At 55.5% G+C, this 13468-nt stretch overlaps 1 protein-coding gene across 1 annotated transcript in view; it reads left to right on the forward strand.

Annotated features, from left to right (window-relative positions):
• The first annotated feature begins 1378 nt into the window (after positions 1–1378).
• The window catches only part of LOC128819531 (mucin-16-like), a 59392-nt gene continuing 47302 nt past the window's right edge, over positions 1379–13468 (forward strand). The window contains exons 1-16 of the mRNA XM_053999784.1: positions 1379–2189; positions 2883–3086; positions 3774–3889; positions 3961–3971; positions 4176–4276; positions 5556–5671; positions 5932–6071; positions 6405–6518; positions 7296–7396; positions 7788–7903; positions 8164–8303; positions 8619–8750; positions 9255–9326; positions 9975–10075; positions 11355–11552; positions 11802–12893. Coding sequence (XP_053855759.1) covers positions 1379–2189; positions 2883–3086; positions 3774–3889; positions 3961–3971; positions 4176–4276; positions 5556–5671; positions 5932–6071; positions 6405–6518; positions 7296–7396; positions 7788–7903; positions 8164–8303; positions 8619–8750; positions 9255–9326; positions 9975–10075; positions 11355–11552; positions 11802–12893 — 3565 coding nt within the window. The remainder of the gene's footprint in view (positions 2190–2882; positions 3087–3773; positions 3890–3960; positions 3972–4175; positions 4277–5555; positions 5672–5931; positions 6072–6404; positions 6519–7295; positions 7397–7787; positions 7904–8163; positions 8304–8618; positions 8751–9254; positions 9327–9974; positions 10076–11354; positions 11553–11801; positions 12894–13468) is intronic.

The following is a 13468-nucleotide window of genomic DNA, read 5'->3' on the forward strand; positions in this document are numbered from 1 at the left end:
CAGCAGCCTATTAGAGACAGCCACCTCAGCTGCTGCTCTGGGAACATCCACTGTTGCTTCCACCACTGTGTCCACACCCACAAGTCCAGAGGGCACCACCTCGACTGTGCAGACCACATCTCAGCCTGAGGCTACTTCTTCAGCCTCTTCATCTTGGCCAGAGAGCTCTCCACGAGTGAAAACCTCCACAATCCTGTCGACCACAGCCGAAAGCTCCAGCCTAAAGACTTCTGCCACCTCTCCAATCCAATCCAGCCCTACGGTGATATCCACTCGTGACAAGGCCACCAGAGAAGGGACAGCAACAACGGTGACCCCTGAGGTGCGTGCACAAGCATCATCCAGTGCTCCTGGGACAAGCCCAAATTCTGCCACCACTTTTACTCTTCCTCGGAGCTCTACTGGTGAGAGCACTCCTCCATCTCTCACAACAACTGGAGCCACCACCAGCAGCCTATTAGAGACAGCCTCCTCAGCTGCTGCTCTGGGAACATCCACTGTTGCTTCCACCACTGTGTCCACACCCACAAGTCCAGAGGGCACCACCTCGACCGTGCAGACCACATCTCAGCCTGAGTCCAGAACTTCAGCCTCTTCATCTTGGCCAGAGAGCTCTCCACGTGTGACAACCTCCACAATCCTGTTGACCACAGCCGAAAGCTCCAGCCTAAAGACTTCAGCCACCTCTCCAATCCAGTCCAGCACTACGGTGATATCCACTCGTGACAAGGCCACCAGAGAAGGGACAGCAACAACGGTGAAGCCTGAGGTGCGTGCAGAAGCATCATCCAGTGCTCCTGGGACAAGCCCAACTTCTGCCACCACTTTTACTCTTCCTCGGAGCTCTACTGGTGTGAGCACTCCTCCATCTCTCACCACAACTGCAGCCACCACCAGCAGCCTATTAGAGACAGCCTCCTCACCTGCTGCTCTGGGAACATCCACTGTTGCTTCCACCACTGTGTCCACACCCACAAGTCCAGAGGGCAGCACCTTGACCGTGCAGACCACATCTCAGCCTGAGTCCAGAACTTCAGCCTCTTCATCTTGGCCAGGGACGTCTCCACGTGTGACAACCTCCACAATCCTGTTGACCACAGCCGAAAGCTCCAGCCTAAAGACTTCAGCCACCTCTCCAATCCAGTCCAGCACTACGGTGATATCCACTCGTGACAAGGCCACCAGAGAAGGGACAGCAACAACGGTGAAGCCTGAGGTGCGTGCAGAAGCATCATCCAGTGCTCCTGGGACAAGCCCAACTTCTGCCACCACTTTTACTCTTCCTCGGAGCTCTACTGGTGAGAGCACTCCTCCATCTCTCACAACAACTGGAGCCACCACCAGCAGCCTATTAGAGACAGCCTCCTCAGCTGCTCTTATGGCAACATCCACTGTTGCTTCCACCACTGTGTCCACACCCACAAGTCCAGAGGGCACCACCTCGACTGTGCAGACCACATCTCAGCCTGAGGCTACTTCTTCAGCCTCTTCATCTTGGCCAGGGACGTCTCCACGTGTGACAACCTCCACAATCCTGTTGACCACAGTCGAAAGCTCCAGCCTAAAGACTTCAGCCACCTCTCCAGTCCAATCCAGCACTACGGTCATATCCACTCGTGACAAGGCCACCAGAGAAGGGACAGCAACAACGGTGACCCCTGAGGTGCGTGCAGAAGCATCATCCAGTGCTCCTGGGACAAGCCCAACTTCTACCACCACTTTTACTCTTCCTCGGAGCTCTACTGGTGTGAGCACTCCTCCATCTCTCAAAACTGGAGCCACCACCAGCAGCGTATTAGAGACAGCCTCCTCAGCTGCTGCTCTGGGAACATCCACTGTTGCTTCCACCACTGTGTCCACACCCACAAGTCCAGAGGGCACCACCTCGACTGTGCAGACCACATCTCAGCCTGAGTCCAGAACTTCAGCCTCTTCATCTTGGCCAGAGACGTCTCCACATGTGACAACCTCCACAATCCTGTCGACCACAGCCGAAAGCTCCAGCCTAAAGACTTCAGCCACCACTCCAATCCAATCTGAGCTGCCTGAGACACCCACTCGTGACAAGGCCACCAGAGAAGGGACAGCAACAACGGTGAAGCCTGAGGTGCGTGCAGAAGCATCATCCAGTGCTCCTGGGACTAGACCAACTTCTGCCACCACTTTTATTCTTCCTCGGAGCTCTACTGGTGAGAGCACTCCTCCATCTCTCACCACAACTGGAGCCACCACCAGCAGCCTATTAGAGACAGCCTCCTCAGCTGCTGCTCTGGGAACATCCCCTGTTGCTTCCACCACTGTGTCCACACCCACAAGTCCAGAGGGCACCACCTCGACTGTGCAGACCACATCTCAGCCTGAGTCCAGAACTTCAGCCTCTTCATCTTGGCCAGAGAGCTCTCCACGTGTGACAACCTCCACAATCCTGTCGACCACAGCCGAAAGCTCCAGCCTAAATTCTTCAGCCACCACTCCAATCCAATCCAGCACTACGGTCATATCCACTCGTGACAAGGCCACCAGAGAAGGGACAGCAACAACGGTGACCCCTGAGGTGCGTGCACAAGCATCATCCAGTGCTCCTGGGACAAGCCCAACTTCTACCACCACTTTTACTCTTCCTCGGAGCTCTACTGGTGAGAGCACTCCTCCATCTCTCAAAACTGGAGCCACCACCAGCAGCCTATTAGAGACAGCCTCCTCAGCTGCTGCTCTGGGAACATCCACTGTTGCTTCCACCACTGTGTCCACACCCACAAGTCCAGAGGGCACCACCTTGACTGTGCAGACCACATCTCAGCCTGAGTCCAGAACTTCAGCCTCTTCATCTTGGCCAGAGACGTCTCCACATGTGACAACCTCCACAATCCTGTCGACCACAGCCGAAAGCTCCAGCCTAAAGACTTCAGCCACCTCTACAGTCCAATCCAGCACTACGGTGATATCCACTCGTGACAAGGCCACCAGAGAAGGGACAGCAACAACGGTGAACCCTGAGGTGCGTGCAGAAGCATCATCCAGTGCTCCTGGGACAAGCCCAACTTCTGCCACCACTTTTACTCTTCCTCGGAGCTCTACTGGTGAGAGCACTCCTCCATCTCTCACCACAACTGGAGCCACCACCAGCAGCCTATTAGAGACAGCCTCCTCAGCTGCTGCTCTGGGAACATCCCCTGTTGCTTCCACCACTGTGTCCACACCCACAAGTCCAGAGGGCACCACCTCGACTGTGCAGACCACATCTCAGCCTGAGGCTACTTCTTCAGCCTCTTCATCTTGGCCAGGGACGTCTCCACGTGTGACAACCTCCACAATCCTGTCGACCACAGCCGAAAGCTCCAGCCTAAATTCTTCAGCCACCACTCCAATCCAATCCAGCACTACGGTGATATCCACTCGTGACAAGGCCACCAGAGAAGGGACAGCAACAACGGTGACCCCTGAGGTGCGTGCAGAAGCATCATCCAGTGCTCCTGGGACAAGCCCAACTTCTACCACCACTTTTACTCTTCCTCGGAGCTCTACTGGTGAGAGCACTCCTCCATCTCTCAAAACTGGAGCCACCACCAGCAGCCTATTAGAGACAGCCTCCTCAGCTGCTCTTGTGGCAACATCCACTGTTGCTTCCACCACTGTGTCCACACCCACAAGTCCAGAGGGCACCACCTTGACTGTGCAGACCACATCTCAGCCTGAGTCCAGAACTTCAGCCTCTTCATCTTGGCCAGAGACGTCTCCACATGTGACAACCTCCGCAATCCTGTCGACCACAGCCGAAAGCTCCAGCCTAAAGACTTCTGCCACCACTCCAATCCAATCTGAGCTGCCTGAGACAACTACTCGTGACAAGGCCACCAGAGAAGGGACAGCAACAACGGTGAAGCCTGAGGTGCGTGCAGAAGCATCATCCAGTGCTCCTGGGACTAGACCAACTTCTGCCACCACTTTTACTCTTCCTAGGAGCTCTACTGGTGAGAGCACTCCTCCATCTCTCACCACAACTGCAGCCACCACCAGCAGCCTATTAGAGACAGCCTCCTCAGCTGCTGCTCTGGGAACATCCCCTGTTGCTTCCACCACTGTGTCCACACCCACAAGTCCAGAGGGCACCACCTCGACCGTGCAGACCACATCTCAGCCTGAGTCCAGAACTTCAGCCTCTTCATCTTGGCCAGGGACGTCTCCACGTGTGACAACCTCCACAATCCTGTCGACCACAGCCGAAAGCTCCAGCCTAAAGACTTCAGCCACCTCTACAGTCCAATCCAGCACTACGGTGATATCCACTCGTGACAAGGCCACCAGAGAAGGGACAGCAACAACGGTGACCCCTGAGGTGCGTGCAGAAGCATCATCCAGTGCTCCTGGGACAAGCCCAACTTCTACCACCACTTTTACTCTTCCTCGGAGCTCTACTGGTGTGAGCACTCCTCCATCTCTCAAAACTGGAGCCACCACCAGCAGCCTATTAGAGACAGCCTCCTCAGCTGCTCTTGTGGCAACATCCACTGTTGCTTCCACCACTGTGTCCACACCCACAAGTCCAGAGGGCACCACCTCGACTGTGCAGACCACATCTCAGCCTGAGTCCAGAACTTCAGCCTCTTCATCTTGGCCAGAGACGTCTCCACATGTGACAACCTCCACAATCCTGTCGACCACAGCCGAAAGCTCCAGCCTAAAGACTTCTGCCACCACTCCAATCCAATCTGAGCTGCCTGAGACACCCACTCGTGACAAGGCCACCAGAGAAGGGACAGCAACAACGGTGAAGCCTGAGGTGCGTGCAGAAGCATCATCCACTGCTCCTGGGACAAGCCCAACTTCTGCCACCACTTTTACTCTTCCTCGGAGCTCTACTGGTGAGAGCACTCCTCCATCTCTCACCACAACTGGAGCCACCACCAGCAGCCTATTAGAGACAGCCTCCTCAGCTGCTGCTCTGGGAACATCCCCTGTTGCTTCCACCACTGTGTCCACACCCACAAGTCCAGAGGGCACCACCTCGACTGTGCAGACCACATCTCAGCCTGAGTCCAGAACTTCAGCCTCTTCATCTTGGCCAGAGAGCTCTCCACGTGTGACAACCTCCACAATCCTGTCGACCACAGCCGAAAGCTCCAGCCTAAATTCTTCAGCCACCACTCCAATCCAATCCAGCACTACGGTGATATCCACTCGTGACAAGGCCACCAGAGAAGGGACAGCAACAACGGTGACCCCTGAGGTGCGTGCACAAGCATCATCCAGTGCTCCTGGGACAAGCCCAACTTCTACCACCACTTTTACTCTTCCTCGGAGCTCTACTGGTGAGAGCACTCCTCCATCTCTCAAAACTGGAGCCACCACCAGCAGCCTATTAGAGACAGCCTCCTCAGCTGCTCTTGTGGCAACATCCACTGTTGCTTCCACCACTGTGTCCACACCCACAAGTCCAGAGGGCACCACTTTGACTGTGCAGACCACATCTCAGCCTGAGTCCAGAACTTCAGCCTCTTCATCTTGGCCAGAGACGTCTCCACATGTGACAACCTCCACAATCCTGTCGACCACAGCCGAAAGCTCCAGCCTAAAGACTTCTGCCACCACTCCAATCCAATCTGAGCTGCCTGAGACAACTACTCGTGACAAGGCCACCAGAGAAGGGACAGCAACAACGGTGAACCCTGAGGTGCGTGCAGAAGCATCATCCAGTGCTCCTGGGACTAGACCAACTTCTGCCACCACTTTTACTCTTCCTAGGAGCTCTACTGGTGAGAGCACTCCTCCATCTCTCACCACAACTGCAGCCACCACCAGCAGCCTATTAGAGACAGCCTCCTCAGCTGCTGCTCTGGGAACATCCCCTGTTGCTTCCACCACTGTGTCCACACCCACAAGTCCAGAGGGCACCACCTCGACTGTGCACACCACATCTCAGCCTGAGTCCAGAACTTCAGCCTCTTCATCTTGGCCAGAGAGCTCTCCACGTGTGACAACCTCCACAATCCTGTCGACCACAGCCGAAAGCTCCAGCCTAAAGACTTCAACCACCTCTACAGTCCAATCCAGCACTACGGTGATATCCACTCGTGACAAGGCCACCAGAGAAGGGACAGCAACAACGGTGACCCCTGAGGTGCGTGCAGAAGCATCATCCACTGCTCCTGGGACAAGCCCAACTTCTACCACCACTTTTACTCTTCCTCGGAGCTCTACTGGTGTGAGCACTCCTCCATCTCTCACCACAACTGGAGCCACCACCAGCAGCCTATTAGAGACAGGCTCCTCACCTGCTGCTCTGGGAACATCCACTGTTGCTTCCACCACTGTGTCCACACCCACAAGTCCAGAGGGCACCACCTCGACCGTGCAGACCACATCTCAGCCTGAGTCCAGAACTTCAGCCTCTTCATCTTGGCCAGGGACGTCTCCACGTGTGACAACCTCCACAATCCTGTCGACCACAGCCGAAAGCTCCAGCCTAAAGACTTCTGCCACCTCTCCAGTCCAATCCAGCACTACGGTGATATCCACTCGTGACAAGGCCACCAGAGAAGGGACAGCAACAACGGTGACCCCTGAGGTGCGTGCAGAAGCATCATCTACTGCTCCTGGGACAAGCCCAACTTCTACCACCACTTTTACTCTTCCTCGGAGCTCTACTGGTGTGAGCACTCCTCCATCTCTCAGAACTGGAGCCACCACCAGCAGCCTATTAGAGACAGCCTCCTCAGCTGCTCTTGTGGCAACATCCACTGTTGCTTCCACCACTGTGTCCACACCCACAAGTCCAGAGGGCACCACCTCGACTGTGCAGACCACATCTCAGCCTGAGTCCAGAACTTCAGCCTCTTCATCTTGGCCAGAGACGTCTCCACATGTGACAACCTCCACAATCCTGTCGACCACAGCCGAAAGCTCCAGCCTAAAGACTTCAGCCACCACTCCAATCCAATCTGAGCTGCCTGAGACACCCACTCGTGACAAGGCCACCAGAGAAGGGACAGCAACAACGGTGAAGCCTGAGGTGCGTGCAGAAGCATCATCCACTGCTCCTGGGACAAGCCCAACTTCTGCCACCACTTTTACTCTTCCTCGGAGCTCTACTGGTGAGAGCACTCCTCCATCACTCACTACAACTGGAGCCACCACCAGCAGCGTATTAGAGACAGCCTCCTCAGCTGCTGCTCTGGGAACATCCACTGTTGCTTCCACCACTGTGTCCACACCCACAAGTCCAGAGGGCACCACCTCGACCGTGCAGACCACATCTCAGCCTGAGTCCAGAACTTCAGCCTCTTCATCTTGGCCAGGGACGTCTCCACGTGTGACAACCTCCACAATCCTGTCGACCACAGCCGAAAGCTCCAGCCTAAAGACTTCAGCCACCTCTACAGTCCAATCCAGCACTACGGTGATATCCACTCATGACAAGGCCACCAGAGAAGGGACAGCAACAACGGTGACCCCTGAGGTGCGTGCACAAGCATCATCCAGTGCTCCTGGGACAAGCCCAACTTCTACCACCACTTTTACTCTTCCTCGGAGCTCTACTGGTGTGAGCACTCCTCCATCTCTCACCACAACTGGAGCCACCACCAGCAGCCTATTAGAGACAGCCTCCTCAGCTGCTCTTGTGGCAACATCCACTGTTGCTTCCACCACTGTGTCCACACCCACAAGTCCAGAGGGCACCACCTCGACTGTGCAGACCACATCTCAGCCTGAGTCCAGAACTTCAGCCTCTTCATCTTGGCCAGAGACGTCTCCACATGTGACAACCTCCACAATCCTGTCGACCACAGCCGAAAGCTCCAGCCTAAAGACTTCTGCCACCACTCCAATCCAATCTGAGCTGCCTGAGACACCCACTCGTGACAAGGCCACCAGAGAAGGGACAGCAACAACGGTGAAGCCTGAGGTGCGTGCAGAAGCATCATCCACTGCTCCTGGGACTAGACCAACTTCTGCCACCACTTTTACTCTTCCTAGGAGCTCTACTGGTGAGAGCACTCCTCCATCTCTCACCACAACTGCAGCCACCACCAGCAGCCTATTAGAGACAGCCTCCTCAGCTGCTGCTCTGGGAACATCCACTGTTGCTTCCACCACTGTGTCCACACCCACAAGTCCAGAGGGCACCACCTCGACTGTGCAGACCACATCTCAGCCTGAGTCCAGAACTTCAGCCTCTTCATCTTGGCCAGAGAGCTCGCCACGTGTGACAACCTCCACAATCCTGTCGACCACAGCCGAAAGCTCCAGCCTAAAGACTTCAACCACCTCTACAGTCCAATCCAGCACTACGGTGATATCCACTCGTGACAAGGCCACCAGAGAAGGGACAGCAACAACGGTGACCCCTGAGGTGCGTGCAGAAGCATCATCCACTGCTCCTGGGACAAGCCCAACTTCTACCACCACTTTTACTCTTCCTCGGAGCTCTACTGGTGTGAGCACTCCTCCATCTCTCACCACAACTGCAGCCACCACCAGCAGCCTATTAGAGACAGCCTCCTCAGCTGCCCTTGTGGCAACATCCACTGTTGCTTCCACCACTGTGTCCACACCCACAAGTCCAGAGGGCACCACCTCGACTGTGCAGACCACATCTCAGCCTGAGGCTTCTTCTTCAGCCTCTTCATCTTGGCCAGAGACGTCTCCACGTGTGACAACCTCCACAATCCTGTCGACCACAGCCGAAAGCTCCAGCCTAAAGTCTTCAGCCACCACTCCAATCCAATCCAGCACTACGGTCATATCCACTCGTGACAAGGCCACCAGAGAAGGGACAGCAACAACGGTGAAGCCTGAGGTGCGTGCAGAAGCATCATCTACTGCTCCTGGGACAAGCCCAACTTCTACCACCACTTTTACTCTTCCTCGGAGCTCTACTGGTGTGAGCACTCCTCCATCTCTCACCACAACTGCAGCCACCACCAGCAGCCTATTAGAGACAGCCTCCTCAGCTGCCCTTGTGGCAACATCCACTGTTGCTTCCACCACTGTGTCCACACCCACAAGTCCAGAGGGCACCACCTCGACTGTGCAGACCACATCTCAGCCTGAGTCCAGAACTTCAGCCTCTTCATCTTGGCCAGGGATGTCTCCACATGTGACAACCTCCACAATCCTGTCGACCACAGCCGAAAGCTCCAGCCTAAAGTCTTCAGCCACCTCTCCAGTCCAATCCAGCACTACGGTGATATCCACTCGTGACAAGGCCACCAGAGAAGGGACAGCCACAACGGTGACCCCTGAGGTGCGTGCAGAAGCATCATCTACTGCTCCTGGGACAAGCCCAACTTCTACCACCACTTTTACTCTTCCTCGGAGCTCTACTGGTGTGAGCACTCCTCCATCTCTCAAAACTGGAGCCACCACCAGCAGCCTATTAGAGACAGCCTCCTCAGCTGCTCTTGTGGCAACATCCACTGTTGCTTCCACCACTGTGTCCACACCCACAAGTCCAGAGGGCACCACCTCGACCGTGCAGACCACATCTCAGCCTGAGTCCAGAACTTCAGCCTCTTCGTCTTGGCCAGGGACGTCTCCACATGTGACAACCTCCACAATCCTGTCGACCACAGCCGAAAGCTCCAGCCTAAAGACTTCAGCCACCACTCCAATCCAATCTGAGCTGCCTGAGACACCCACTCGTGACAAGGCCACCAGAGAAGGGACAGCAACAACGGTGAAGCCTGAGGTGCGTGCAGAAGCATCATCCACTGCTCCTGGGACAAGCCCAACTTCTGCCACCACTTTTACTCTTCCTCGGAGCTCTACTGGTGTGAGCACTCCTCCATCTCTCACCACAACTGGAGCCACCACCAGCAGCCTATTAGAGACAGCCTCCTCAGCTGCTGCTCTGGGAACATCCACTGTTGCTTCCACCACTGTGTCCACACCCACAAGTCCAGAGGGCACCACCTCGACCGTGCAGACCACATCTCAGCCTGAGTCCAGAACTTCAGCCTCTTCATCTTGGCCAGGGACGTCTCCACGTGTGACAACCTCCACAATCCTGTCGACCACAGCCGAAAGCTCCAGCCTAAAGACTTCAGCCACCTCTACAGTCCAATCCAGCACTACGGTGATATCCACTCATGACAAGGCCACCAGAGAAGGGACAGCAACAACGGTGACCCCTGAGGTGCGTGCACAAGCATCATCCAGTGCTCCTGGGACAAGCCCAACTTCTACCACCACTTTTACTCTTCCTCGGAGCTCTACTGGTGTGAGCACTCCTCCATCTCTCAAAACTGGAGTCACCACCAGCAGCCTATTAGAGACAGCCTCCTCAGCTGCTCTTGTGGCAACATCCACTGTTGCTTCCACCACTGTGTCCACACCCACAAGTCCAGAGGGCACCACCTCGACTGTGCAGACCACATCTCAGCCTGAGTCCAGAACTTCAGCCTCTTCATCTTGGCCAGAGACGTCTCCACATGTGACAACCTCCACAATCCTGTCGACCACAGCCGAAAGCTCCAGCCTAAAGACTTCTGCCACCACTCCAATCCAATCTGAGCTGCCTGAGACACCCACTCGTGACAAGGCCACCAGAGAAGGGACAGCAACAACGGTGAAGCCTGAGGTGCGTGCAGAAGCATCATCCACTGCTCCTGGGACAAGCCCAACTTCTGCCACCACTTTTACTCTTCCTCGGAGCTCTACTGGTGAGAGCACTCCTCCATCTCTCACCACAACTGGAGCCACCACCAGCAGCCTATTAGAGACAGCCTCCTCAGCTGCTGCTCTGGGAACATCCCCTGTTGCTTCCACCACTGTGTCCACACCCACAAGTCCAGAGGGCACCACCTCGACTGTGCAGACCACATCTCAGCCTGAGTCCAGAACTTCAGCCTCTTCATCTTGGCCAGAGAGCTCTCCACGTGTGACAACCTCCACAATCCTGTCGACCACAGCCGAAAGCTCCAGCCTAAATTCTTCAGCCACCACTCCAATCCAATCCAGCACTACGGTCATATCCACTCGTGACAAGGCCACCAGAGAAGGGACAGCAACAACGGTGACCCCTGAGGTGCGTGCACAAGCATCATCCAGTGCTCCTGGGACAAGCCCAACTTCTACCACCACTTTTACTCTTCCTCGGAGCTCTACTGGTGTGAGCACTCCTCCATCTCTCAAAACTGGAGCCACCACCAGCAGCCTATTAGAGACAGCCTCCTCAGCTGCTCTTGTGGCAACATCCACTGTTGCTTCCACCACTGTGTCCACACCCACAAGTCCAGAGGGCACCACCTTGACTGTGCAGACCACATCTCAGCCTGAGTCCAGAACTTCAGCCTCTTCATCTTGGCCAGAGACGTCTCCACATGTGACAACCTCCACAATCCTGTCGACCACAGCCGAAAGCTCCAGCCTAAAGACTTCTGCCACCACTCCAATCCAATCTGAGCTGCCTGAGACAACTACTCGTGACAAGGCCACCAGAGAAGGGACAGCAACAACGGTGAACCCTGAGGTGCGTGCAGAAGCATCATCCAGTGCTCCTGGGACTAGACCAACTTCTGCCACCACTTTTACTCTTCCTCGGAGCTCTACTGGTGAGAGCACTCCTCCATCTCTCACTACAACTGGAGCCACCACCAGCAGCCTATTAGAGACAGCCTCCTCAGCTGCTGCTCTGGGAACATCCCCTGTTGCTTCCACCACTGTGTCCACACCCACAAGTCCAGAGGGCACCACCTCGACTGTGCAGACCACATCTCAGCCTGAGTCCAGAACTTCAGCCTCTTCATCTTGGCCAGAGAGCTCTCCACGTGTGACAACCTCCACAATCCTGTCGACCACAGCCGAAAGCTCCAGCCTAAAGACTTCAACCACCTCTACAGTCCAATCCAGCACTACGGTGATATCCACTCGTGACAAGGCCACCAGAGAAGGGACAGCAACAACGGTGACCCCTGAGGTGCGTGCAGAAGCATCATCCACTGCTCCTGGGACAAGCCCAACTTCTACCACCACTTTTACTCTTCCTCGGAGCTCTACTGGTGTGAGCACTCCTCCATCTCTCACCACAACTGGAGCCACCACCAGCAGCCTATTAGAGACAGGCTCCTCAGCTGCTGCTCTGGGAACATCCACTGTTGCTTCCACCACTGTGTCCACACCCACAAGTCCAGAGGGCACCACCTCGACCGTGCAGACCACATCTCAGCCTGAGTCCAGAACTTCAGCCTCTTCATCTTGGCCAGGGACGTCTCCACATGTGACAACCTCCACAATCCTGTCGACCACAGCCGAAAGCTCCAGCCTAAAGACTTCAGCCACCACTCCAATCCAATCTGAGCTGCCTGAGACACCCACTCGTGACAAGGCCACCAGAGAAGGGACAGCAACAACGGTGACCCCTGAGGTGCGTGCAGAAGCATCATCCACAGCTCCTGGGACTATACCAACTTCTGCCACCACTTTTACTCTTCCTAGGAGCTCTACTGGTGAGAGCACTCCTCCATCTCTCACCACAACTGGAGCCACCACCAGCAGCCTATTAGAGACAGGCTCCTCAGCTGCTGCTCTGGGAACATCCACTGTTGCTTCCACCACTGTGTCCACACCCACAAGTCCAGAGGGCACCACCTCGACTGTGCAGACCACATCTCAGCCTGAGTCCAGAACTTCAGCCTCTTCATCTTGGCCAGAGATGTCTCCACATGTGACAACCTCCACAATCCTGTCGACCACAGCCGAAAGCTCCAGCCTAAAGACTTCAGCCACCACTCCAATCCAGTCTGAGCTGCCTGAGACACCCACTCGTGACAAGGCCACCAGAGAAGGGACAGCAACAACGGTGAAGACTGAGGTGCGTGCAGAAGCATCATCCAGTGCTCCTGGGACAAGCCCAACTTCTGCCACCACTTTTACTCTTCCTCGGAGCTCTACTGGTGAGAGCACTCCTCCATCTCTCACTACAACTGGAGCCACCACCAGCAGCCTATTAGAGACAGCCTCCTCAGCTGCTGCTCTGGGAACATCCCCTGTTGCTTCCACCACTGTGTCCACACCCACAAGTCCAGAGGGCACCACCTCGACTGTGCAGACCACATCTCAGCCTGAGTCCAGAACTTCAGCCTCTTCATCTTGGCCAGAGAGCTCTCCACGTGTGACAACCTCCACAATCCTGTCGACCACAGCCGAAAGCTCCAGCCTAATGTCTTCAGCCACCACTCCAATCCAATCCAGCACTACGGTGATATCCACTCGTGACAAGGCCACCAGAGAAGGGACAGCAACAACGGTGACCCCTGAGGTGCGTGCACAAGCATCATCCAGTGCTCCTGGGACAAGCCCAACTTCTACCACCACTTTTACTCTTCCTCGGAGCTCTACTGGTGTGAGCACTCCTCCATCTCTCACCACAACTGGAGCCACCACCAGCAGCCTATTAGAGACAGCCTCCTCAGCTGCTCTTGTGGCAACATCCACTGTTGCTTCCACCACTGCGTCCACACCCACAAGT

This window comes from Vidua macroura, chromosome 26 (assembly GCF_024509145.1).
Source record: "Vidua macroura isolate BioBank_ID:100142 chromosome 26, ASM2450914v1, whole genome shotgun sequence".
Taxonomy (NCBI): domain Eukaryota; kingdom Metazoa; phylum Chordata; class Aves; order Passeriformes; family Viduidae; genus Vidua; species Vidua macroura.